Source organism: Ambystoma mexicanum, chromosome 12 (genome assembly GCF_040938575.1).
Source record: "Ambystoma mexicanum isolate Mex_15411 chromosome 12, UKY_AmexF1_1, whole genome shotgun sequence".
NCBI classification, from domain to species: domain Eukaryota; kingdom Metazoa; phylum Chordata; class Amphibia; order Caudata; family Ambystomatidae; genus Ambystoma; species Ambystoma mexicanum.
This window is the reverse complement of record NC_090936.1, coordinates 1,163,884,440-1,163,909,841: the sequence shown is the minus strand read 5'-3', so window position 1 is coordinate 1,163,909,841 and position 25,402 is coordinate 1,163,884,440. Positions and strand designations below refer to the sequence as shown.

General features: G+C 45.6%; 1 protein-coding gene across 5 annotated transcripts in view; it reads left to right on the top strand.

Annotated features, from left to right (window-relative positions):
- XPOT (exportin for tRNA) overlaps nt 1-25,402 on the top strand; it is a 1,180,573-nt gene that overhangs the window by 912,743 nt on the left and 242,428 nt on the right. For all 5 annotated transcript variants that reach the window (XM_069629779.1, XM_069629778.1, XM_069629776.1 and 2 more), the window contains one exon: nt 2,844-3,033. In XM_069629779.1, coding sequence (XP_069485880.1) covers nt 2,844-3,033 — 190 coding nt within the window. The remainder of the gene's footprint in view (nt 1-2,843; nt 3,034-25,402) is intronic.

Sequence of the window (25,402 nt, the reverse complement as noted above, 5' to 3'; positions counted from 1 at the left end):
CAAGTCGACCACTGGAACAGAAGATCTGAAGAAGACCACCAGAGACCCCTGCAGCCCCTTGCAGCAACTGCAAAGAGAGCACTGCTATCCTGATCCTGTTTTAAAATTGATAGAGGAGCTCTGAAGAGGCCTGATTCCATTTGCCTGGTGGGACAAACTAGCCATAAGACGCCCTGCAAGACGAGTCATCCCCTCACGTGCTGTGATCTTCCTGGGCTGCAAGCCGCCAATACCTGCGGTCCTCCGACCATATTGAAGTACATAGTCTTCCCGTGAACGAATGATCCCTTAACTTTGGTGAGCTCCAGTTGCACCTCCAGGGACACAATCCACCTCCTCAAAGTCCCCTCACCAGAGAGCAGGCCCGAAGAATCGAGGCGGAATTGACAGGGCGGTAAACGTTCCCTCTTGGTGTCGCTGAAAAGGCGCCAAAACTGCAGACCAATGTTGGAGCACGAAGAATCCTTGGCTGGGAGTCCTTTCTCTCGACTATTGCTCCGATATCCCTTCCCACGTCCCTCCTTTTGTCACCATGACCAAGGAACAGGAGACTGGGTGCACCGCTGCTGCACCGTGAAAGAATTCAGCTGCATCATCTTCACACCTCCTCAGAAACTGTGGGACTCTCAGTAGTGCATACCTCAAGTAATTCTGTTTCTCATTTGCTGCTGGAGTGCTGATTCCGGCGTTTGGATGTTTGCCCATACAGTTCGCCCAGGCCTAACGCTTGTGTGCCGATAGGGAGCCTTTCCCAGGGTCCCTGAAACTTTTATGACCCACAAAAGCTTTTCATTTACCTGTAATAGAAGAATCCTTTTGGTACGTTGCCTTTTCTGCTGCTGTGCCTTATCTGCTTTACCTCCAATCTGACTTTGAAGAACTCCTACCTAGATAGGGATGGACTGCTAAAGCCCTAAGGCCTCTGACAAGTATTACAAGTCTTTTAAAATAATAAACTGCTATTGTTGGTGTTTGATAACCCTATTTATTCCTACAACAGAACATTTTCTGAGTTGCTATAACAAGTGATTTTACTTACCATTGAACTGTGTTCATGATCTGCATGATTCCCTACTATTGTTTACTCACCTGAAGTATTGCTGATGTTTTCTGTTGTGTTGATGAGTTAAAATAGTACTTATCTGAATATAACTTTGCCTTGTGTATATAATATAAATATCTACTTTTACTATAACTACAAGTGTATAAGAGTTTCTTCTTTGGGCCTAGGTATTTGCTGAGTTTATTGTACTTACCTACAGCTCACATCTCCCTCCTAAGATCAGCCTGGCTGCTCTGCCACACTACCAAACCTTTGAGTAGTACAGACCTATACTAGCAGTTGGGGCCTGTATAGCAAGGGATAGTTCCATAAAGTCTTACTCCAGATGGACTTTACGAAAGCTCCCCTAACACCCCCATCTCCAGCACTGTTTAGGAAAATGTATTTAATGGATATTCTATGCTCTCCTTAGTGTGATGATGCCCTTGGAAGCAGTTTCCAGGTTCTTGCATGACTCGTTTGCCTTTCTAATGCTGTGTAAGGTGTGTGTGTGTACAGGATACTGGTCCAAAATACATTTGAGTTCTGTTTTGGATTTTCTACTCGCTTGGTTCTGGTATAGGTTTTCTTGGCTACTCCCAGATGCATTCTGTAAGTCATGTTTCTGAAAAGAAGGGAAAAGAAAACTGGCCAGAAAAAGTGCTGGGAGGCATTTTGCAACAAAGGGTGGCACCATTATCTGCCTTTCTGGCACATGCGGGGGCCTCAGACTCTCACCCCTGTCTCCTCTTTATACCCTTTATTTTATGTATTCGTTATTTATATATGTGCCTATACACAATGTGGTCATGACGCTGTCACACAGTGCAGACAGTTGCATAGGGGAATTTTGGTGAAGAGAAAGTAAGGTAGTCCCGAAGAAAAAAAGGGCTACCCCTATATAGGAAGGTAACAGAGGGCAATGTGGGAGCAAAACCTGTGGCGAGATGCAGGGGAGGAGATGAATTGTAGCAGGTGGCTGAAGAAACAGAACCATGGTAGAAATGGGGAATCTAGTGGGAATCTAGTGAGAACCTTGTCCCAACTGTCCTATCCATCTTGGAAGGCCCACCGCTCACTTGGACATCTGTCAAGCAGCTACATGGGGTTCGTTACACACGTTTGCCAAACATTACTGCCTGGATTCACTGTTTGGGCAGGACGTTTGCTTTGGACATCCTCCAAAGTGTTCCAGTATAGTTGGTCTTCTCGCTCTTCTCCTTTCTCCAGAGTTATGTACTGATATGGGAGTCTAAGATGAATCTGTTGGAGGAAGAAATCCCTTAGAACACATCACTTACCTCCTGGTAATGTTCTTTCTGATGGATTAGACCTTCTGGTGATTCCTCAATACCCCTCCTCTACCCCAAACTGTCCCTCTTGGCGATAGTTTGTATTTCTCATGTGTCTTGTCCCTCCGCTGCTGCATGCCTGGGAAAATGGCGGAACTACCAAGGTCATTGGGTGCATCAACTCTAGATAGACTGGCCCGATGCCACACTGCTATTGGATGCCCAAGAGGACCCAAGCTACGATGCACTGTGCCCCATGGTGGTTGAAGTTTTTGTAAGGCAGCTGGCACTATAGAGAATATCATATGAGGACTCTGGGTGAAAGACTAATCCTTCAGAAAGAAAATGACCTCCTGATAGTAAGTATTTTAGTGTTTTGGATAAGTGTTGTTTAAATGAGTCTGTATTTGCATCACTTGAGCAACTGTAATGGCCACAATACATTTTTGTGATATTTAATCATTAGGTTAAGATAAAAATGATTAAGTTTTGTGCATTTATTTTTCCAGACACAAGTCTCGCCTTTCTTGCAACAAGTATTCATGCCACTTCTTCAAGCCATCTTTGAAGTTTTAGTCCGTCCAGCTGAAGAAAATGACCAATCTGCTGCTTTAGAGAAGCAAATGTTGCGGCGGAGTTATTTTGCCTTTCTGCAGACAGTGAGCGGGAGTGGAATGAGTGAAGTCATTGCTAATCAAGGTGAGCAAAAAGTCTCCAAAAACGTACCATTTTACGAAAGATATATCAGAACATAAACTACTTTAATGATGGTGAAAGAATGCATTTATGTATCTTCTTGCACAGCACTTATTCTAAATGAATTATCTTTAGATGATAATGCAAGAGTATTAAGTACTCTATAATTTAGTGTGACATTTTTTTAGAAATGCTTTTTTTTGTGATTTGATAAAGTTGATGAAAACTCAACCAAGAGCATGTAACATTCATGTCCACAAAAGCATGAAGCTCAATCAGAGTACAGTTGCGTAAAAGCGACATGACCTACACTGACTTTCTCGGCCCCCTCACACACCCACATGGCTGCAGGTTTTCACAAGTGCAGGTCTTGCTGATGGTGTTTTTCTGTCAGTCAGATTTCGTTGTACATGCTTATTTACTGAGTTTTTATTTTATTTTCCATAACCCTGAAATTGGAAGCCCACAGCAGAGTGGCATTCACATTTCAGGTTAAACTAGATGGTTCGCAAGAAAGAGAAAAAACACCACGTATTAAAAAAAATCTGTAATCAGCTATGTACTTGCATTGTGTTTGTAAAATATCTAGAAAGTTGCAACTCATATTTAGACTTGTTAGGAAATCAAACGTAAAAGTGAGTACAGTTTTACTAAGATTTAACGCAGTGTCTTTTCATACAGGAATGTACAGCAAATAGCAGGTGCATTAAAAATAGCTATAATACTTTAAAAACTCCAGGACCAGAATAGGAACAAGAATGCATTTATTTTTTTCAGTTAATTTCTATTGGATTCTTTCCTCCAAAAGATGCCTTGATACTCTATCTCAAGCACCAGCTGGCCTCTGGAGAGGTTTTTGCTACTGTATGGAGTAAAACAATTGTTTTCTTCTTAACCCAACGTATCCTACCCTAGTCCAACCCCCTCAATCTCTGTCTTTCTTGGGTCACACAAATATAATTTTGGTGGACATTTCATTTTCATGCATCTGATTGTATGTGCCATAATATATTACGATGTGTGTTTTTCATTTTCCATTATTTACTGATACTGTAATGAAGTATCTGTCTGGCTCTGAAGAAAGCCCAAGGCCGAAACACGTGTCGCCTTACAGACGTTACCGATGTTGGAATAAACTGATTGGTGACTGGCGCAAATTGTGTGTTGGCAACTAATTTCATTAAAGCAAGAAGATGCGGTTGCTTAAAGCCCAGCTGGAGAAGTCTGCTGCTGAAATTTCTTCACTGTAATCTGAAAGCTGTCGTGTCTCCCAAGGACTGATCCAGAGAAGACCTGGAAAGTAGACCTCCCCCAGCTACGAGGGACGATTGTGCACACTGCTACTCTTCATCAGAAGTACCCTGAAAGCCAGTCCTGTGTGCCTGACGTTCGGAGAAGGGGTCTTTGTGAGCCCTGAAGAGGAGCGCCCAGACATCTCGAGTCGAAGAAGTCCACTGGCGTCACCTAGGGTCAGGAGGAGCGCTTTGTGTTTGCTGGAAGTCGTTGTCTACCGCCCAGAAGAGGGGGGTACCCTGGAATAGTGCTGCTGGACACCTGGAGCTGCAAAAGTTCCAAACTGCCTATAAACATTTGAAAGGACATCCTTGCCATCAACACAGACCACTTTCTCCCACCAGAGAGAGTCAGTGTCTAGAGTCGCTGGGTGCAGTGGAAGGTCCGCCAGTGGGTTTCCCGCCACCAGAAGCTAACAAAGACGTCCGACGGTCCAGACTTGGCGAAGGTCCGAGGTCCACTGGAATGGTAGAGTCCAAGTCGCCAGAAGCCGTCCAGAGGTCCGTGCTGCGGATGCAGCACTGAAGAACCGAAAGTCGTAAAACCGGGATATTCCGAAATCCAACACCAAAAATGACCTATGCACCTGTTGCCGCCAGAAGTCATTAAGGGGCCCAAGGGTCATCTGCCAAGCCTTTAAGGAACGGATCCCAAAGCAAGTTTAAACTTTACAGGACTTCTACAGTCTGAGAAATCATTGACCAAAGAAGAGCACAGTGAAGAGTAAAACTGCTGCACGTCAGAAAACGTTGTTGAATTTTTCTTGTGGCTTCAGCATCCCAGTGGCTCCTTCTTCCAAAGGAGAGGGGGGGGCATCCTCGGAGGGAATCGTCCAGTGAAATCGAGAAACTCTGCCACTTAGCCTGCCAAGGCACCAAAGGTACTGTGATGAGGAAGAGCATCTTCTAGCCAGAGGAGTCGTCCAGAGGTCCCCGATTCATCTTGGATCATGTTCTCCTGTGGCCTCTTGGGTACTTTGGGATTGTAGAACCGTTTAAAAGAAAGCAGGAGGTTATTGAACATTATTGGACTGGGCTTTAAAAGGTAAGGTAAGATAAGTTACTCAACTTTTCCCTTACAGGTTGCCTAGGTGGGGGTATTCTTGCACATAGTTGTATATCTAGCCTAAAGAAAGCATTCTGCCACTGTTCACAACTAACCTGCCTTTCTTCCCTATTCTATGCTGCTACACTTCACTTAAGAATTTACACGCCTATTTAAAACTGTCTGCTGTTAGTGCATTTCTTACTCAATTTAAGTATTGTGTGGTACCACATAGAATGTATATATTTGCCATTCTTTTAATAAGTATTCCAAGTAAAAAGTGTTATTATTTATATGTGTATATATATTTATCTTAGAGGTAGCATCCTTATTTTATATAAAGAAACTGTGTTATCACCTAACATGGTGTGTGGACATTCCTTTGTGGGGGGCTTTGTGGAAACACTGTACTTAAGAACCAGCCTGCATCACCTTGTGAAAGCTTAAGCCTGGCTGCTCGTCCATCGTTACCACATTGAGAGCCTTGCTGTGGTGTTCTGTGCCTTTATCCTACCATATAGGCAGAAGTACAGATACCCCCTCCAGTCTTTGCACTCGTCCTCTCGTCTTTCAGCACTGGCACCTCACCGGATTACGCCCCGCTCCGGATGGGTAAATTCTTCTTGAAGATGGGGTTGAGGATTTCCTGGACGAGTCCTGTGGAGAAAGAGAGGAACTAATGAATTTGGCCACTAACCTGCAGAAACCCAGCAGCTTGGGTACTTCCCCAGAGCTAGATATCCTTCCGGGGCAGACTCCGGCCAGGCCTCAGAGAGTGGTGGCCAAGGTAATGGACACATTTGGTTTGTCCACACCCTCCAAACCAGAGGTACAATATGTACGGACTAATATTCTATACAAGGGTCTGTCACGTAAGACCCTGCTTCCTTTCAACCCGGCTGTGATGACCACTTTATAAAGAAGCATCACCCGGCTCCTTGTGGTACAGGCAGTGGCAGCAGTTTTTTTTAACCTTTTATCCCCTCATGCCTATCCAAAGGGAGAGAAAGAGACAGAATGCGTGAGGAAACAAGTGGTTTGCTTAGGGCAGCCTCAACCTACGGGTAATCAATGCTTTTTGCGCTCCACATACTCATTCTGTCTTTGGAATGTGTTCTGTGTTCACCAGAGAACTTTCCCACAAAGGAGATGGAGGGCTTTAACACTATGGTGAAGGACGGCAAGGAGCCAGTAGCAAGGCTTTGCATGCAGGCCTTAACTGACTGATTTGAGTGGTGCCAGCCATGGGAACTAGGTTGGCCCTGAAAGTTATTCATGGATGAGGATGTCAGAATTCACCCTTGATGTCCAAGCAACGTTTCTGGATATGGCCATTGATGGGAGCAACCTACTGTTGCGATGGCAGACAAGTGCCTCCAGAGGTGTCAGGCTTTGAATGTATATGGTCAAGGCCTGGCATTTCAGTAGCCTTCCATTTACCCCTTGAAGGTATGGGGTTTCGCCCCTTTGCCTCATTTGTCCACTGTGGCATAAGTCATGTGGCCTCTGACAAGTAGCAGCAGCGACGTCCTCTGCCTACCCCCCGCCAGGAACATTTCTTTTTGCTGCTTTCCTCCCATCGACCTCTATGGGACACCATTTTATGTTTGCTTTGTTTTGACTGCTGACCTAACTTTGTGAAGATATGTAAATCACTCTGCATTACTTCCCTTGCTTTGTGCTCATATTTATGGGGAAACTGACAGTCCATAACACTATTGGTACTGGGAGATTGTCTCCCTCAGTGAATTTCTCACAGTGAAGAACGTTTAGGATAATATGGATGCTTAAAACATTTTCTTTTTTTAACTTTGTGGTTACAAAATTGTGTATAGCATGGGCTAATGGCAGCAGATCTTTTTCTGCCCTGATTTGATCTTTTAGCTTACGCCTTTATGCACTCTCGGTCCGAATTGCCATATAAAGGAAAGGAAGCCCTTTCCCAAGGCGCTGTGTGCGCGAGTCCTGATGTGGGCACTGGGATGTATACTGTCTGGTCCCAGTATACATCCTGGTGCATGAATGTCTGTTGCTGGGAAGATTTTGTGGCCAATATCTATCCACAATTCCACAATTCAATAGCCACTGCCAGTTTGAATGGTGCAGATCTGTACCATTGGTGAACATGCTCGACCTCCCAGTTCAGATCCTGGCTAAAAGGTCGACTCCTGCAGCCATTTGACGGATCATCATTGGACCCAAGACCCCTACAAAGAAGTGCCGCCCGCTGACCCCCTGAGGACTACTCAGCAGCAGACAAGCACCAACTCCAGGGAAGTCCTGGTGATGCCCTGCTCCTCATTCCTGGTCACAAAACAACCTAGCTCGACCCCTGCTCAAGGATCGTGCCTTCTGAGCCTTCGCAAGTATTCCTGGAGCAACCAGTGGACTGACCAGCATTCTCCTGAGCTACCTCTCTGCAGCCATCACTGTTCCGATAGCATCCTTGGAACTTAACAGATCTTCAGCTGGTACTAAGACACTTTCTCCTGCAGAAAATCGCCTGCCACCACCTGACCGTGGTGACTCCTGTTGTAATCCGTCTTCTTCGCTCCCTTAAGGTGTCCTGAGGTCACCTGCTCCACAGAAGTCTTTGTTTCCTTCCCTTGGGTAGTCAGCTGGCCATTGCCTGTAACCGAGATTCAAGCACTGCGACAGAAGGAAACTAAATCACAGCACCAAAAAGGACCACGGCATGCGCAACCCCTGGGCTTCCCTCGATTGGACCAAGTAATGAAGATTGTGTCCAAAACAGAACCTCTCTGGTGGTCTCTGGAGAAATCGGAGTTGGGATGGTAAGTAACCAGACATGTTCCATCCCCCTGTTCTCTATAGGGTTGCATGGGCGTAAAGTCCTGTCCCTATCTCACTTTTTCCTGACTTTGGTTGATGGTGGCATGGTCAAGGATCCCTTCCTGGACCTATCCTAGTATATGGGATTGAGTGAGTTGCTTACCTGAACTTTACTTACCTTTTTGAACTTTGTATCATAATCACTGGCATTGTCCAATCACAAAGTAAACCTTCCAGAAAAGTAGAACTTTGGAACTGATAAATTCAGGGCACAAAGCCCCAGACCATCTTACGGCTGAACTTACTAAGTGCTAGGGAACTGTTTAATGGTTGTTCTAAAGTGTCTGTACCGAATTAACTGCATCTGAACACTTTGCTATTTTACACTGGTTATTGAATCAAATGTTTTCTTTCTTCTCAAAGGGTGAATGTATATATCTATTTTATAGTAACTTTGTGGCAATATTTGTCAAGAGGTTTCATTTGCTTAGTGTGTATTTTAAAAGCCTAATAAACATTGTATATTTTTGTATGTATCTGTGGAACTCGAATTATTGGTGATGTTTCTGTGTGGACACATTGTAGCCCTAGACCACTCTCCCACTCCTGAGTCTGAAGCTTGCCGCTCTCCTACCTTACTTTGATTGGAATTGGCTAGTCCTCAGTGTCTCATGTTTACAATAATAGGGTGGCCTCCCAAAATCCAACCCCGGGGTCGATTTTGGAAATCCATCTTAACAGTTGGTCACTGGAATAGATAGTCCTGTGAGACACTGGAACCACTGATAACCTGACCTTGAAATTTGCACTGCACTCCGGACCTTCTGCAACTCAACCAACCGCATGAACAATTGTCCCCAACTGGCCCTACTTACCAGTGGAAGTTTGAGAACACAGCGCACCAGTCTTGAAGCAAAGCATGGAGTCCTATCCCTACAGCTACCCATGACTGACCATGGGCAGTTAGTTCTGGTATTAGATTCCTTCCTGGGGGCCCCTCATTGAGTCAGAAGTGGGAGTTCGGCCGTCCCCATTGGAGAAACACTTAAAATAGATTTTAGCGTGCCATCACATATAGAACTTACCTTTGAGAGAATTGTGACTGCCTTCATCCCTTTTTCTGGTGCTTAACTTTGAACTGGTCCCACTGGAAACCTGGTACTGAACTGGTTAGGTAGGGAAGAATTTATAAAGCTTTTAGGTATTAACTTCCAATTACATGGTGGATATATGGTTTTGATTGTTTAACCATTTGTTATTGTATTTTCCCTCCCACTTTAGTTTGAAATGTATTGTGGATGTTTTGCCTTGCTGAATTTCACTGTGTATACTGTAAAGTTGGAGTAGCCCCTTGTATGGATTGCCAACTGTGTATTTATATTGCCTGCCACAAATAACCATTGCTACCACACGCAAGTCAAGTTCCAAGGGTGTTTATTGGAACTCTTGCAAAACATTGGCTGTGGGTCTGGTGAGAGATTTTCAGGGCCTATCGAGTGCTTTAAGGAAAGTGGCACTAGGGCCATCTCAGGCTCTCTACGTCCTGCTGGTTTACCACTTCCCTAGCCCAGGCATCCCTAACGGGGAGGTTAGTTTCTCGCCAACGGGGCCACCTATCTGTTGGCTGTCTTATTATATTGAGGTTTTCCTAAAACCGTGGCTGCCTAACTCCCTCTGGGATTTTCTAGACTTCCCTGACCTACCCCAATTAGTATCCTAGGGAGTTGGGGATGGACCTTCTGTCACCTGGTGTCACTCCCTCTCCTTCCACACTTTCACTACACTGGGTACATAAGAACCCCCCCCCCCCTCCTCCTCCCCGACCACGTTACCCTCCATTCCCTCTGTCTTCCTCCGCCTGTGTGCTCATCACCAGGGATCGAGCAGGAGCTCTCCCCAGGGCAAACTGTGCTGCCGGAGCAGCCCAGAGGCCTCCTGCAGTTGAGGTAAGCCCAGGGCTCAACTTGGAGCCGGGTTACCTCGCTCGCTAATTTTCGCAATTAATTTCCCTGGCCACACCGCGTGGCGCACCAAGCACAATTGTGCAAGAAGTACTCACAGCTAACGTACCATTTGCGCTGTCCATTTACTCTCATTCCACCGTGATTTGCACGACCAATGCCTTTGCATGATGGTGGCACAATCCGTGCATTCTAGGAGGCCATCCCGATGCAACCGTAACTGATTGGCTGCCAGCTCTTATATCCCGCCCACCAGCTGACAGGTAGGCGGAAGCCGGCTCCAACGTCGAAGGCAGAGTCCCAAGCCTGCCCAGAGCCTACAGAGGCCAAGGCCCGTTACTCTGCCCGTTGTTACCCACCACTTTGAACTCGCCTCTTCTCGCTCCAGGGATTCTGCATCGTACAGCAACCTGGGGTAAGTGCTCCCACCAACTATTTAATTAACTAACTGAACACAGTTGCGCTCTCACATCTACATCTGATTCTTTGGACTATTATTGTGCTACCGTGTTGTATACTTCTGCATTATAGTGCTGCTGATCACCACTGTGCACTGCTTTGCGTCCTTCTCACGTTGTTGCTGCTGTTTTTAACTCAGCATTTTGTTCATTGCTGCCTTAGCCGTGCAACGTTCTGCACCTTACTTTATTGCCTGCTCATAATCACTGCCCTAAAGTTCGTTCTTCCTACTTCACACTCGACTGCACAGGCACAGTGCGAGCACAGAAACCCACGAGCTGATCCTGCCCATTCTGAATCTCCCAGCTACTGAGGCCTTACAACTTACTGACCCAGCCGTAGACTACTATCTGGCAACACTATTGCCACTTTAATACTCATACATTATTTATTAGATTGATGCTCAGCCCGATATGCAGTGAACCCTAACCTGACTCACAGGTCAACCCGCAGCCTCTTTATTGCATATCGCTCCAGCAGCCCCTCCCAATTAACCTTCATAGCGTCTGACTCCACCTGCACACACTTGAACCTATGAATCCAGACACGCTTACAGATAGACAAAGTCTATGCTTAGGACTCAACCTGTAACTATGCCTGCCAGGCGTAGATACGACTTTGGCTCCTCTTGATTCCATCTACTGAAATGATATCTAAATGTTCCTATGGTTAGACTAAATGTACCTATGGTTAGACTAGTAGGCCGCTTAGGGCTACTCTTCACACTTGTGACTGCTATCAACTCACATCGTCTAACCCAGTACAGCTGCTTACAGTACTTCTGCACATGATTACTCACCACTGTGAATATATGCGTATTTAGCACACTGTACTGCCCACTATGATCTGTGACCACAGCACACAACTCTGACTATTGCCTAGCCTTAGTAGCAAATTAGAACCTCTGAATAGTCGTTTCTGCCTTTCCTAGTCCACTGTGCCCTATTCGAGTGACCGCCCACTGTGCCAGCCATGGGATCTTGCGCTCTCAGCTCACCTACCTAAATGACACTTATATAGTACAAATCATCTATGCTAACAGAATGCATCCTAGCATGACCCTATTAGCATACCCCCCTTTGCTGCTACTGCATTTTGTACTGGCAACTATGGACCAAGTTAAACATGCACCCTGCCATACTCTCCACAGAAACTCTAGGCTTCGCGCTAGACTCTCCACCCTCTACGAACCGCAACTACTCAGCAACACCTATCTGAACCGCTGCACCATCCCCAAAAACCAGACTAAGAGCTCTATGCAACCTAACCCTCAACTAACTGCTAGCACCTCAATGAAAGAACCTAGCCCGGTTACCTCTAACACCAACTATCCATAACAAACTAAACAACCTCCATAACAGGAGCACTGATCAATGCTAGATCAGTCGTGGCCCACGCCACTGAAATAGCCGACCTCCTTACCTTAGATAACCTTGACCTCCTAGCAGTCACAGAAACTTGGCTACATGACGCAGCAGGTCCAGCCCGATCCCTAGCAATACCCAAACAGTACCAACTACTAAGACTAGACCGCCCTAATGCCAGAGGTGGTGGCTTAGCCATCATAGCCAAATCCAACCTGAATGTAAGGTTAACAACACTGCCCACCTTAAAATCTTGCGAACTCCTGGCCTCTAAATTACCGATATCCCCATGCCAAACTCTAACTTTCTATCTCATTTATAGGCCACCAGGGCCCTTAGGCCTATTCGAAGAGGAATTATCCAGCCTCTTAGCGGGCAATACAAAAAAATCATCCCAGATAATGATCCTTGGCGACCTTAGCCTAGGTCTTAACGACCCCAATGACAAACAAGCGCAAACTATTGCGATCATGATAGAAGGGCATGGCCTCTCCCAAAAAGTTCTCACCCCCACCCACGACAAAGGGAGAATACTAGATTGAGTAGCCACCTTCAATTGCCCTACTACCATCACCAAAATTACACCCCAGCCTTGGACCGACCACTCTCTCATCAACTTCAACTTAACACTTAACATGATGCCCAGAAATGAAAAAATAATGTCATCATCTGTCCTACTAGATCCAGAAAAAACATTACACCAGACAATATCCTACCCCTGCTCCTCCCAACTATCAACGCCTTGCCATCCGACTCTGACCCAGACACACTGGTTAAAATATACGACACCATGGCCGTAGCCATGGACACAGTTGCCCCACAGAAAAACCGTAAAAGTAAACAACTTTCCCACCTCAATACTTGGTTCACCCCCCATCTAAAAGAATTGAGACTGGAAAAAAGGAAGCTTGAAACTAACTGTATGGCAATGCTCCCCTACAGCTGAAAATAAACTTAAACTTTAATTATGCGCTACAAATTACAAGAAAGCTATCATTCAATCTAAAAAAGAAATCTATAATGACCGAATCTCTAAAGCATGCTCCAACACAAAGGAACTATTTGCAATCTTGTGAGAGCTTGAATCTCCCATACCACCACCCGACAACGTACCCAAAGACAAGCAATGGTGTACTAATATCCAAAATGCCCTCGCAAATAAAGTAAAAACATTACAATAAAAAATTGACATAAAAAAGCCTTGCTCCCTCTTCGCGAAACTCCCAGCACACCCACGCCCTCGTTCAAACCTAGCCTAACACCCTTCAAATTCTCTAAAGTCTCCACTCCGGAAACTGACAAAAATCATTGCCTCACTAAAACCTTCCAATTGCAAAGGCGATCACTGCCCGGCCCAGGTAATTAAGGATGCTGCCAGAGACCTAGCCCCCTTCATCACTAAACTCATCAATGCATCCTTCTCATCTAGCACCGTCCCAAGCAGTTTAAGAGTCCTGGGTTCTCCCCCTGCTTAAAAAACAAACCTTAGACCCCTCCATCCCGACTAACTATAGGCCCATCACCACTGTCCCTTTCCTCCTGAAGATAATTGACAGAGTGGCCTATCTCCAAATCCAAAAATACCTAGAGACTAATCAACTCCTCGGCATTCGTCTATCAGGCTTCAGACCGCAGCCCGGCACTGAGACCGCTCTTATAGATCTGAAAGCCCAAATCGACGAGCTTAACGATAAAGGAAACACAGCTATGCTACTCCTCCTTGACCTGTCGACGGCTTTTGACCTAGTGGACCACGCAGTACTCTGCAAACACCTAGCGTCAGCCGGCCACTTCTCAAGTGAAGCTGTAGCCTGGGTCCAATCCTTTCTGGACAACAGAAGCATGCAAGTTCTCTCCACCTTAAACTCCGCAGACCCTATCCAAACAACATGTGGAGTCCCAAAAGGCTCCTGTGTCTCGCCTACGATGTACAATATCTTTACTAAACCTCTATTCGACAAATTGGACAGACTGGGTGTCACCTACACAAATTATGCAGACGACAACCTTTTGGGCAATTTCACTACGGATACAGCTTTAGTAAACAAAATCTACACCCTCATTCAGGCATGGATGGCAACCCATGGCCTCTGCCTGAACGATGAAAAAACAGAGATCCTCATTCTAGGCTCACCCAATAACCTAAAAAAACTCGACCCCAACAACAGCTCCTTCAACATCGATGGTAACATAATCCCCACCGCCAAAGAGCTGAAAACCCTTGGTTTCTATTTGGATTCCACTTTGTCCCTAAGGAAACAAGTGAACTCCCTGGCCTCATCCACCGCCTACACTGGCAAACTTATTAAAGCATGCAGACCCTTCCTCTCACCATCCAGCTGCATAATCCTAGCCAACGCACTAATCCTCTCAAAATTGGATTACTGCAACGCACTTTATGCAGGCGCAAATAAACACATCATCAATAAACTTCAAACCCTACAAAATAACGCGCTCAGAACTGCCCTGAACCCCCCAGCCAGAGAGCACATTTCGGATGTGCGGAGAAACTACAACTGGCTAAAAATCAGCGATAGGATAACCTTCAAAATTGTCACACTAACATTCAAATGTCTGCACAATGCAGCCCCCCTTACCTTAGGGATAGAATAATAAGAAAAACTGCTGCACGACCAACCAGAACAGCCAACTCCTTCTGCCTCCAAACCCCTAGATTCTGACTAAAAAAACAGGGGGCAATAGCTTCCCTGTGCAAACAGCTCAGTACTGGAACGCCCTACCAGTTGAACTAAGAAGGGATCAGCCCTACAACAGCTTCAGGCACCACACCCGCACCTGGCTTCAGCGCAACGACTCGTGAAATTTGACCCTGTGCATTGTGAACTTGAGCGACATTCTTACCCCTCTACTCTCTCACATGTCTAATGTACATAAGGTATTTACTGTGTGTAAGATGCTACCTTACATGTAAGAATGGATATAATGTAATTACTGTACACAATTTATCTGTATTGCTGCAACCTGTAACCAAGCTCTAAGTATTCTTATTATTCTGTGCGCCCAGCTACCCAAGGATTTTCTGGCGCCCTATAAACAAACAAACAAACAAACTATACCTCAGATCTCTCACTCTGCCTTTCCACTTCCACCCTTTGACCTTACTTCTTGTCTTACTCCTGTTCTTACGATCGATTTTACCTCCAACTACCCATTTACCTCAGTTATCTTCTCTTCCCTCCTTCCTCCCACTCTTTCTTGCATGTTGCTATTCTTTGGTTATACTCGTGCTGTCTCCTAATTCTACTCTTATTCTCACACTCACTGTTGCTCTTCCTACTCTCCCTCTGCTACTGTTCTTACTCCGTTATTAACATTATCCCTTTACTTAGAGGGAGGCACCTACAGAGGAGCGAGAGCTACGCCCCACTCTCTGCCTGGAGGAGCATCTGACCCTCAGAGAGTTGAGGTAGCTGAGCAAAGGGCTTGAGAAGGAAGGTATTTTGGAAGAGAAAGTTGGATGTAGTGCAGACCCTGGCCCCAGAAATCCTTGTGGTCGATGCAGAGGGTCTTGAATCTTGATCATTGCAGCCACCGGGAGCCAGTGGAGAGATTTCAGGGCTGGAGAGATACGGTCCCTGGGCTTGAGGCCAAATATACGTCTCGCAGTCCTGTTCTGTATTAGTTACAGAGGGCAGAGAGTAGAGGAAGGCGGATTGATGTATGCTGATTTGACAGTTTTAGGTACAATACCCTTGTTTAGGGATAGGTTCATCAGTTGCCGGAAGTATGATGCTGGTGTTCTGTGGTTAACGATTTGTTTGAAGATGCATGGTGAGCATGGGTCACTGGGGGATCTGGGGTGGTGTCGTTGAAGGTTTCTTCGGTTACAGGTTTGAATCGGTCGGAGTTGCTGGGTTCCGTGGAATACAGTGGTGTTTGCCTAGCTGTTGCTGTAGGTTGTAGCCTTTGTTTTGGAATCCGAATTGGGTTGTGATCTATTCCGTTATGTTCCATGGATGGGTGCCCTCCTGGGACTGTTACTTTCCTGATCTCTGGTTAGGATCAGTGTGCTTCGGTATATACTACTGTCTGCCTTGCTCTGGTTGTTGTATTTTGCCTCCCTTAGGTTTGGGTTTGTGGTAAATATTCAGGTGGAGGGTGCCCTCATGAGCTGGTTACTTTCTGTTTTGGGTTAAAACGGTGGGTTCCGACACAGTGGCATCTGTCTCGCTGTGGTTATTGTATTGTGATTCGGGTTTGGGGTGTATATATGATATATCCCAGTGGCAGGGTCCTCCTGGGTTGCTTTCTTTCCTAGTTTTGGGTTACGTGGGTGTGCTCTGACACACAGTGGGGTCTGCCTCGGTGTGGTTGTTGTATTGCGATTCAGGTTTCAGGTGTATTCGTGAAATATTCCAGGGATGGATGCCCTCTTGGTTTGGTTTCTTTCCTTATTTTGGATTAAATCGGTGCACATCATCATACAGTGGTGTGTTCCTTCCTGTGTTTGTTGAGGTGTGTCTCTGTTTTGGTTTTGAGTTTGGTGTTGGACTATATTGTGAAGTATTCCAGGAGCAGGAGCCTTCCAGGTTTGGTTGCTTTCCTGGTCTCAAGTTAGGTCGGTGTGTTACGGCCCAGTGAAGTCTGTCTCACAGTGGTGGTTTCTTTCTCTGTGGTCTTGTCTCTTGGTTGTATTTGTGTTTTGGTTTTGATTTAGTAGGTGCTGAGTTGTGCAGTGTTTTGGGTTTCCTTGCGGCGTGCAACTCCCATTTGGGCACGTCCCTTGTAGGACTGCGGTGGCTTTATTCGTCCTTTTGGTCTTGGGTATTGATGTGTTCCAAATGAAATTACTAGACTGTTTAAAGCATGAGGTAGGGGTTAATAAAGTAATCCCATGCAAACTCGGGACCAAGCGCAGATGATTGATCAAGAACAAAAAGAAAGCCTTTTTAGGTAGAAAATGGGACAAGCTTTTGGAGGCAGTGAAGACTGGGAACTCTGCTTCCTTATGGAAGCAGGTTACCAATTTCAAGGAAAGAAGTGATTATATTATACGGGGTTATTTAACCAAAGACGCATAGGTTAATAATTTTCTGGGGCTTTATGAGACAAGACGTTTTCCCACAAATGACTTTACTCTACCCCTTCAGAAAGGTCGACACCCATCCAAAGATAGTATCTTTACCATTCCCGAAATCCAAGAGGCACTCTGCTCGCAGAAGGGGGTGTTAGGTGAGTTTTCCTAAAGTCCAGCTGGAGGTAAGACTATAAAACTATCCCTTAGTATACAGGCCCCAACACGTAGTATAAGTCTGTACTACCCAAAGGATTGGTAGAATGGCAGAGCATCCAGGCTTATCTTATGAGGAGGATGTGAGCTGTCGGTAAGTACAATGAACTCAGTCAATATATTAGTCAAAAGAAACATACACAGTGAAAGTTATAATAAAATATACATTTGCTATACGCAAGGTAGGTAAATACTTTTTTATACTAAACAATACACACAGGGAATATCAACAATACTTTTCATCGGTGTCTGCTTCAATAGTATTTGCTCGTGCTTACAATTTTTACAGAAAATGACAGTATTGACGGTTCTACTGCTTAAATAGTAGGGACGTGCACCGCATTTGTTACAGTGAAGTGACAGTTTCACTGATTTACAAAGTCACTCAGACAAAGTCTGTAGGAAGGAAACGGGGTGTTATTCAATACTAGTAGCAGTGGTTTACTTCTTGGCAACACTTTTCAAGGCTTCTAATGCTTTAGCAGTCCAATCCCTAACTATTAAGGAGTTAATCAGAGTCGGTGTAGGATGGGAGCAAAAGTCTTATGATTGAGCTGAAAAGGATACTTTGGTTACTTTAAATAGAATGCTTTAGTAGGATACACAATTAATAAGTACCCTGTAAAGGACTTCCTAAAAGTGCACAAGCTGTTCAGCCTGGGCCAGAGGTATGGGTGGACACCCAGGCACCTGGTATCGCAGTCCAGTCACACTGGAGCGACTATTCGGCTTGAGGGAAATTCTTCCTTGAGCCCCACAGTACCTTAGGGTGGTTGAAGAAAATTCAGCTGGATTCTTTCCTGTTCAGCAGTGACTGATCTGGTCTCCTGATGCCTCTGTCTTGTGACAAAAGGGAGGACTCTGAATGGGATGTCGCAGCAGCAGTTGCAAGAAAGGACCCTCAGCAAGGATTCCTTCCGTCTCCGACATCGGTTTGCATTTTTTTTGCCTTTTTCTCACCTCCAAAATTGAACATTTAGTGTCTGGTCGATCCGCCTTGATACTGCAGTCCTGCACTCTGGTGAGGGGGCTTGGCTGAGTGGGATTGCGCCTCTGGAGGTTCACCTGGAGCTTGCCAAAATTCTGGGTGGATTCATCCTCGCAAAGACGTTGCACTGCAATTGGGTTGGAGGTTCCCTGGAATTTGCGGTTTGCAACCCTGGAAGGTCAGAGCACCTCGGGTGGGGGGGGGGTGGGGGAGGGTTGCTCGAACTGCAGTGTCTTAGGGCTGGTTGGCCCCACCAGCCAAAGGGAAGGCGTCCTCTCCGGAGCTCCTCTGTGGATGAGAAAATGGGGTCAGGACAGCAGTAGTCGCTTCACGGTTACTGGAAGGGTCTGCAGGTGTTTATGGTCGTATTCAGCTTTGGATCTTCTGTTCCAGTGGTCGACTTTCCTTCTGCCTCAGGAACCTCACCTTTTATTTGAATTTCCCATTCACTCCTCTGCAAACTCTTGCTGCGGTTTACAGAAAGGGCAGAGGAATGTCAAGCTCCTCCCCTTCTTCTTGTCCTCGGACACATTGGAGCCTGGGCGGAGTACACAAAGGGTTCCTGCCAAAGGCAAAACACACATTCAGACTTCCTCCTCCCAGAATAGCAGAAGGGCCAACAAAGGACAACCACACTAGAAATGACGAAAATAGAAAGGAGCAACCATTTTAGATCATAGGTGTGACCCTTTTGTACATACATGCAGCTGTAAATACAGCCTGCAGTACAAAAATCCACAAAAGTTGGTAGAAGACGTCCACTGCCACCAGTCATAACTATAGGGTTGTCAATGTGACCATAAAGTCACAGGAGCAGAGAGAAGGGGGATACTAGCTATCCCCTTAGCACCCCTCATATGGTGGGGTGTGCTAATCTCTCATAAGTTAAAGTTTTAGGATGGATACAAAAGTACCCCTCTTTCCTTAAGAAGAATAGTTCTTGGGGGGAAAATGAAAAGAATATTAAAAAAAGGGAGAACCCAAAGGATTCCCAGCAACACTGCACAGAGGGTGCTGTGTGCTTGAAAAGTGTAACACAGATGCCTTTAAGAGATATGGAGGAATGCAGACTCCATAGAAAATAGGTAAAACCTAAAGAACAGAGTTCCCATGGTTAGACCAGGTAAGAATGAATAAGGGTGAAAAAGGCTCCACTCGTTCAGAAGAACAAGAAAAAGGTCCAGAAGTCCATAACAAAGTGTGCTGGGGGGCATAAGGGGTTACACTACAAGGCATGCATTCGTTTTCAAAAATTGATTAGCAGAATTTGCTAATTAAAATATTTTCGATTAGCAATTTATTAATTGTTCACTGCATGAATGGACTACATAAATAGATCTGATTTAAAAAAAAAGCTCTGAAAACATTTTTCAGTTCAAGGCTCTGTGCAGCTGGGTCATGCAGCAGTCAGTGGTGCATAGTGCAGTGTCCATCAAATTATCAACAAGACATCAATAAAGACGCAATTGTGCGTGTCATTTTAATTTTTTATCAAGTTTCATTTAGCTAGTGTTTGGCATAAAACAGTCACAAGCAACTGCCCAAGATGAAGACAGCAGCTGCAAGGAGTTTATGACAAATTGGGGACATTAGTTATCTTATTCTGCAGAACCGAATGGCTAGAGGCCAGTCTCTTGGTCTGCCCAGGTCAGTGAGGCCCTGATGCAGCAACTATCAGTTACTAGCACCGTAAAGTTTCATCTGCGAGACAAATGGGCCCAGCAAGTTCATGTAATCATCCATTTGTGGTCTGGCTTTTTGCAAGTCAGCAAAAACTAAGATGATTTAAAAGATCAAAATAAATGATCTTAAGAGGGAGTGCCATTCCATACACCTAAAAGCCAACAGACAAATCATCAGGGTGCCCAAGAGGTCGGAAATCTCTACTCTAAACCTATGTCACACAGGCACCGCATTTTGTGACTCCACTGCATTGTGGGAAGTACTGAGTGGCAAGTTAGCAGCAAATTGTGCAATGCAATGCCCATCAGGTCACCAACACTGCCGAAGGATAAATAATGCACATTTCTGTTCTTGCCAGCACACTGGTGGTGTGGCTGGGTTGGGTCATATGATTTGCCCAGGATAACACCGTTTGGTAAAGCAGTGAAGCCAGAATTTGCCAGCAACTTACCACATACCTTCCAAGCTCTAATTAGTACACATGTGTTTTGTGTTTCAAGAACCACAATGTGGTTGTTTATTTGCAAAGAACACAAATCACTCGTAGCAGCCACCTTTGGGGGAGTATTTGCACCACCCTGAATATAAGACTACAAGTGACAGCCCCATAACACAACCTGCATGCAAAAGGCCTTTGTTCCATTCTTGTAAGGCGCTGCCTAGGGCACCAACACAAAAGATATTTTTTTAGTATAATAAGATGGGCTACACTTTTCTTACCTCTCTGGTAACTCTTCCTTTATTGTCAGTCAGTGTGACGAGCCACTCTTTCCTGTTATCGTCCTCTATAGACACATTCCAATGTCTACAAAACAAAGAGCAACTGATTACCCACAGCAATGTGCTTAAGTGGCTGGAAATATTTGTCCCACCAGAACGGGTAGGAGAAATATGACTTCCAGCCACTTGCTAACAACGAGCCCTGCAATCATGGACAGCGTCCTTCAACCTTTTCCGTTGATGAGGGCCATGAGCCTCAGGGATGTCCCCAGCAACTGCCCCATGTTGCCAGTTTGCATTGTTATATAATAACACAGAAATGTATTTGTGTAGACACTTTTTTTCTTGGGCTTAATGCCTTAGCTGCATTTGCGGAAGCCCTTACGGCTGTCATTTCCTTTGGGGTATACAGAAATGTTATCACCTTGCTGCCTTTTTGACACAGGTTGCTCCACAGCAGGCACTTGCTGACATAGGCTTTATATAGGATTTATAGCTTTTCAGTGGGTATTATTGTTTCAGCTTCCTGCTGCCTGGCTGTTTAGTGATAATCGGCGGCTGTTAACCCCCAGATTATTTCTTTGTCATTTTATTGGGTAGAATTGATGTGACATCTACTGTGATTTCATCATACGCTACTTACTGTTTTTGAAACTGGTCCCAGAATGTTGGCATGTCAGTCTTCTATCAGATTATCTAGATGGATCGCAGTGTGCTTTAAAGCTGCAGTTATCTGCCATACAAAGACGTTCCAAAATGGATCAGGTTTCACTGGAACCCTGGCTTTCAGTCTCATGATTAAAGTGCTTGTGACACCTTAATCACAAGACTGAAGGAATATTTAAAGGCCCTCTACAGCACCATGCTGTTGTTAGTGCAGGGCCTGGTTGCTTAGAAAGTGGCAATTATTTCCACCCACCTTCTAAGCACCCAGGCCTGCATTAATGCTCATCAGGCCACCAAATTTAAAAAGTAAAAACCCGGGACAGGGCAACTAACATAAAAGTAGGTCTAACTCTTGACAGTGGCTGTACCAGAGTTTTGAGGAGAAGGGGGTTTAAGTGTTGCTGTTCAGAGAAACACATATTTATTACTAACTAGGACTATCTTAATTTGTAAAATAAAGCATTTCTTCTGTGCGAGTTTGTGCATTCCTGCCTGCAAGCTATAAAGACCTACTACAAAAAACCGAGAACACTGCAGTTTCCAATGGGAACATAATCTCGAGAAAGGGGGACAGAGCACCAAATACCGGGACAGTCCCGGCAAAACTGGGACGTCTGGTCACCGTAGACCACCAACATTGCCAACTTGCAGAGGGCATTTTAAATATTCTTTCAGTCTCGTGATTACGCTCGTGGCACCTTTTAATCACGAGACTGAAAGAAAATGTAAAGTGCCTTCTGTAGCAGGCTGTTATTAGTGCAGGCCTGGATGCTTCGAAAGTGGCAGTAAATAATATTTCTTTATATATACTGCCACTTTCTAAGCAGCCAGCTTGCTGAGGGCATTTGAAATATTTTTTCAGTCTCGTGATTAAAGCGCTTGTGGGACCTTTTAATCACAAGACCGAATGAAAATGTAAAGTGCCTTCTGTAGCAGGCTATGTTATTAGTGCGGGCCTGGGTTCTTAGAAAATGGCAGTAAATATTTCCAGCAACTTTCTAAGCACCCTGGCCTGCAGTAATAACATAGCCTGCTTGCAGAGGGCATTTTAAATATTCCTTCCTTCTCGTGAATCCAGAGTAGGAAAGAATATTTGAAAGGCGATCTGCCAGCATGCCATATTAGTGTGGGGCTGGGTACTAGCAAGGGGCTGGAATTAATATTTCTCCCACCCGAACAGGCAGGAGAAATATTTCTTCCTAGCTGTGGCCACTTACTAACCCTAGCCCCAAAGACAAGGGGCTCACAGAAGGCCTGCACCCTCCTCCTCCACCCTCTCCTAAGCACCCCGGGATATCTCCTTACCTCGGATTGAAGCCTGGTCTGGGTGGAGCTGGGGTGCGCCTGCTGCAGTCTTCTACAAGTGACTTTGACGCTGCCCTTGTGCTTGCTCATACATTGATACAATGTATTTAGCCCAGCCAGGGAGCTTCTGCCTGCTGCCTTCACACTGTCCATGCACGAAGCGCAGAGTTTAAATGAAAAGGCAGTAATCTGTGCCTTTAAGCTCTGTGCTCGGTGCCCTAAATCGTATTGCAGTTTCTGCGACATGATTACAAAATTAAAAGGCAAACCAGCGGTATCGTATCGCAAATTGCGATGAGATATCCTTTATTTTATGCCTTGCACTAGGAGAGGGGGAATTAAGCAGTGTGAGAGAGACTGTGTTGAGATGTGCTGCTTTGTCCCCCCCCCCCCCCACCGTCTGCTCCCCTGTCTCCAATTCAGTGCGGCTTGATAAGCTAGTTACCTTCCTCCTAGAAGTGGAGTAATCGGAGGCAGTGAGTGAGTGAGTGCGTGAAGAGAAGCGAAGGCAAAGGGTGGGCTGCTGTGTAAGCCGCCGTGCTGCTGGGCCTTCTCCTTGTCTCTGGTGCGGTGGTAGCTTTGTGGGGGAGACACTCCCGCGATACAGCTGCAGTTGCTATTGCTGCTGCTGAGTTAGTCTGGCTTGACTGAGCCAGGCACGCTGGTTGCCCGACTGTGCAGATTATTTCTTCCTTCCGCAGCCACTCCCTGCCACTCGTAACCTGACTGGGCTGCAGTTCACCTGAAACCTCAGCCTCGTTGAACAGATACAAGTCCTGTTTTTAAAGAAAATATATAATTCAGGAGTGTGTGCTGGAGTGTAGCACCCTGTATTGTTAGGGGCAATAGCCAGCCGCAGCCTGTTCTGCTTTTGTTTTTGTTTTTTTGTTTTTTGTTTCCATAATCTTTTGCAGCCGTGCCTCATAGGCAGTCTCTGGAGATTGTTCTTCGGCCTCTTCCTAACCCTACCATTGGTTCTACGCTTGATAGCTTTGTGGCAAGAAAGTCCTCACTACTATTCTCATCTAGTCAACAGCAGTACTGTTAAATCACAGCACAAGTTCTTCTTTCTCTAACTTTTCTTGTGTTGAGCTGCTGGAAACATTCGCCACCATTAGTATTGTAAAAAGGTAGGCCCTGTTGGATTATTTAGCTGGGCTTCTTAGGAGTGCTACAAATGGGTCCAAAAAATGTAAAGATATAAGTAAATTGATATTGATATTTTATTTGTATCACACTTGTACACAAGTGTATCAGAGCGGGCACAAGGCAAGGGAGAGCAAAAAACAATGATCTTACTAGGCCCAGTGACATTGAGAACATGCAAGTGAATGGGAAAGGCAGAAGGGGAAAGTGCATGGGAGGGGTGGGAAGGAGGAAAAGTGCAGAGCAAGGAGAATAAAATAAAACATACATAAATAGATAAATAAGAGCAACAAGCAGTGGTAGTGCAGCCAGCAATTGGCAAGTGCTAGGTATAAGGCAGCAGACAGGGTATGCCAGATCAGTGCAGAAAAACCGGTCACAGTGCAAGGGGTTGCCGGAAGAAGTGCGGGTGGGTGGCAGGGTGAGCAGGTACCTAGGCCTGAGAGTGACCAGGTGCACGATGCCGAGATAGAACCGATCAGCAGGGGAGAGGAGGAGAGAAGGCAGAAGCAAAGAGGAAGGTCTTGAGGTGCTTCCGGAACAGGAAATGGTTCTCCTCAAGTTTAAGAGTGGCAGGGAGGCTGATTCAGAGGGAGGCCCCAGCCAAAGACAGATCCCTACCCGCAACTCGTTTCTTAGAAAAACCACTGACCCTGAGGAAGTTGGAGGGGGAGGAGCGAAGAGCTCAGGAGGGAATGTATTTACGGAATACCTTCCGTGAGGCTGAAGGTATTTTGGGCCCCAGCCCCAAAAAGCCTTGTGGACAATGTAAAGGGTTTTGAAGTTAATCCTTGCAGCCACTGGGAGCCAATTGAGAGATTTCAGGGCTGGAGAGGTGCGATCCCAGGGCTTGAGGCCAAGGAAAAGTCTCGCAGTCCTGTTCTGGATAAGTTGCGAAGGGCGGAGAGTCGAAGCAGGTAGATTTAGAAAGAGGCTGTTGCAATAGTCCAACCTAGAGAGAACCAGGGCTCGAGAGACCGTGAGCTTCTGGGGGAAATGTAGAATACCTCTGAGGAGGTGCAGTAGGAAGTTAGACTTGTTTGAGACATCAGAGAAATGGGGACGGAAGGACAGCGTGGAGTCAGAGATGACCCAGAGGTACTTAGCCTCACAGGTGGAGGTATGAGGAGGGCCAATGGGAGGCTGGCCAAAGAGTGACAGAAAAGGACGGTAAACGTGTGCCGATGAGGAGGATCTCTATCTTGCTGGCATTCAGGCAGAGATCATTGGCGACACACCAATCCTGAATGGCAGATAGGCAGTCGGAGATGAGAGAAGGAGAAGAGGTGGCCGAGGGAAGCCTGAAAATGAGTTGTCATCCGTATTCGGAAATTGGAGGAGAAAATGGCAATGCGGTGGGCAAGAGTTGCCAGGTATTGGTTGAAAAGCCAGGGTGATCTCTGTGGGGCAAAAACTAAAATTAACTCCAACTTGACGTAGAATAAGGATCATATGTGTATGACAACCTCTTATTTATTTATTTGTATGCTTATAAAGTGCCAAAAGCCCGCAGGCATCGCGCCGCGTTACATAAATCATACAAGTAACAAAGCACAAACACAGAAACTGCGCACAAAACAAATAACTTAACAATCATGACAATGAGAAAATTGGATAGAGCCAGAAAGCTGCAGAGAAAGACAAATGAACAGCGTCAAAGCCAAGAATAAGAGAGAAACTGTTATAAAGAGCTACAACA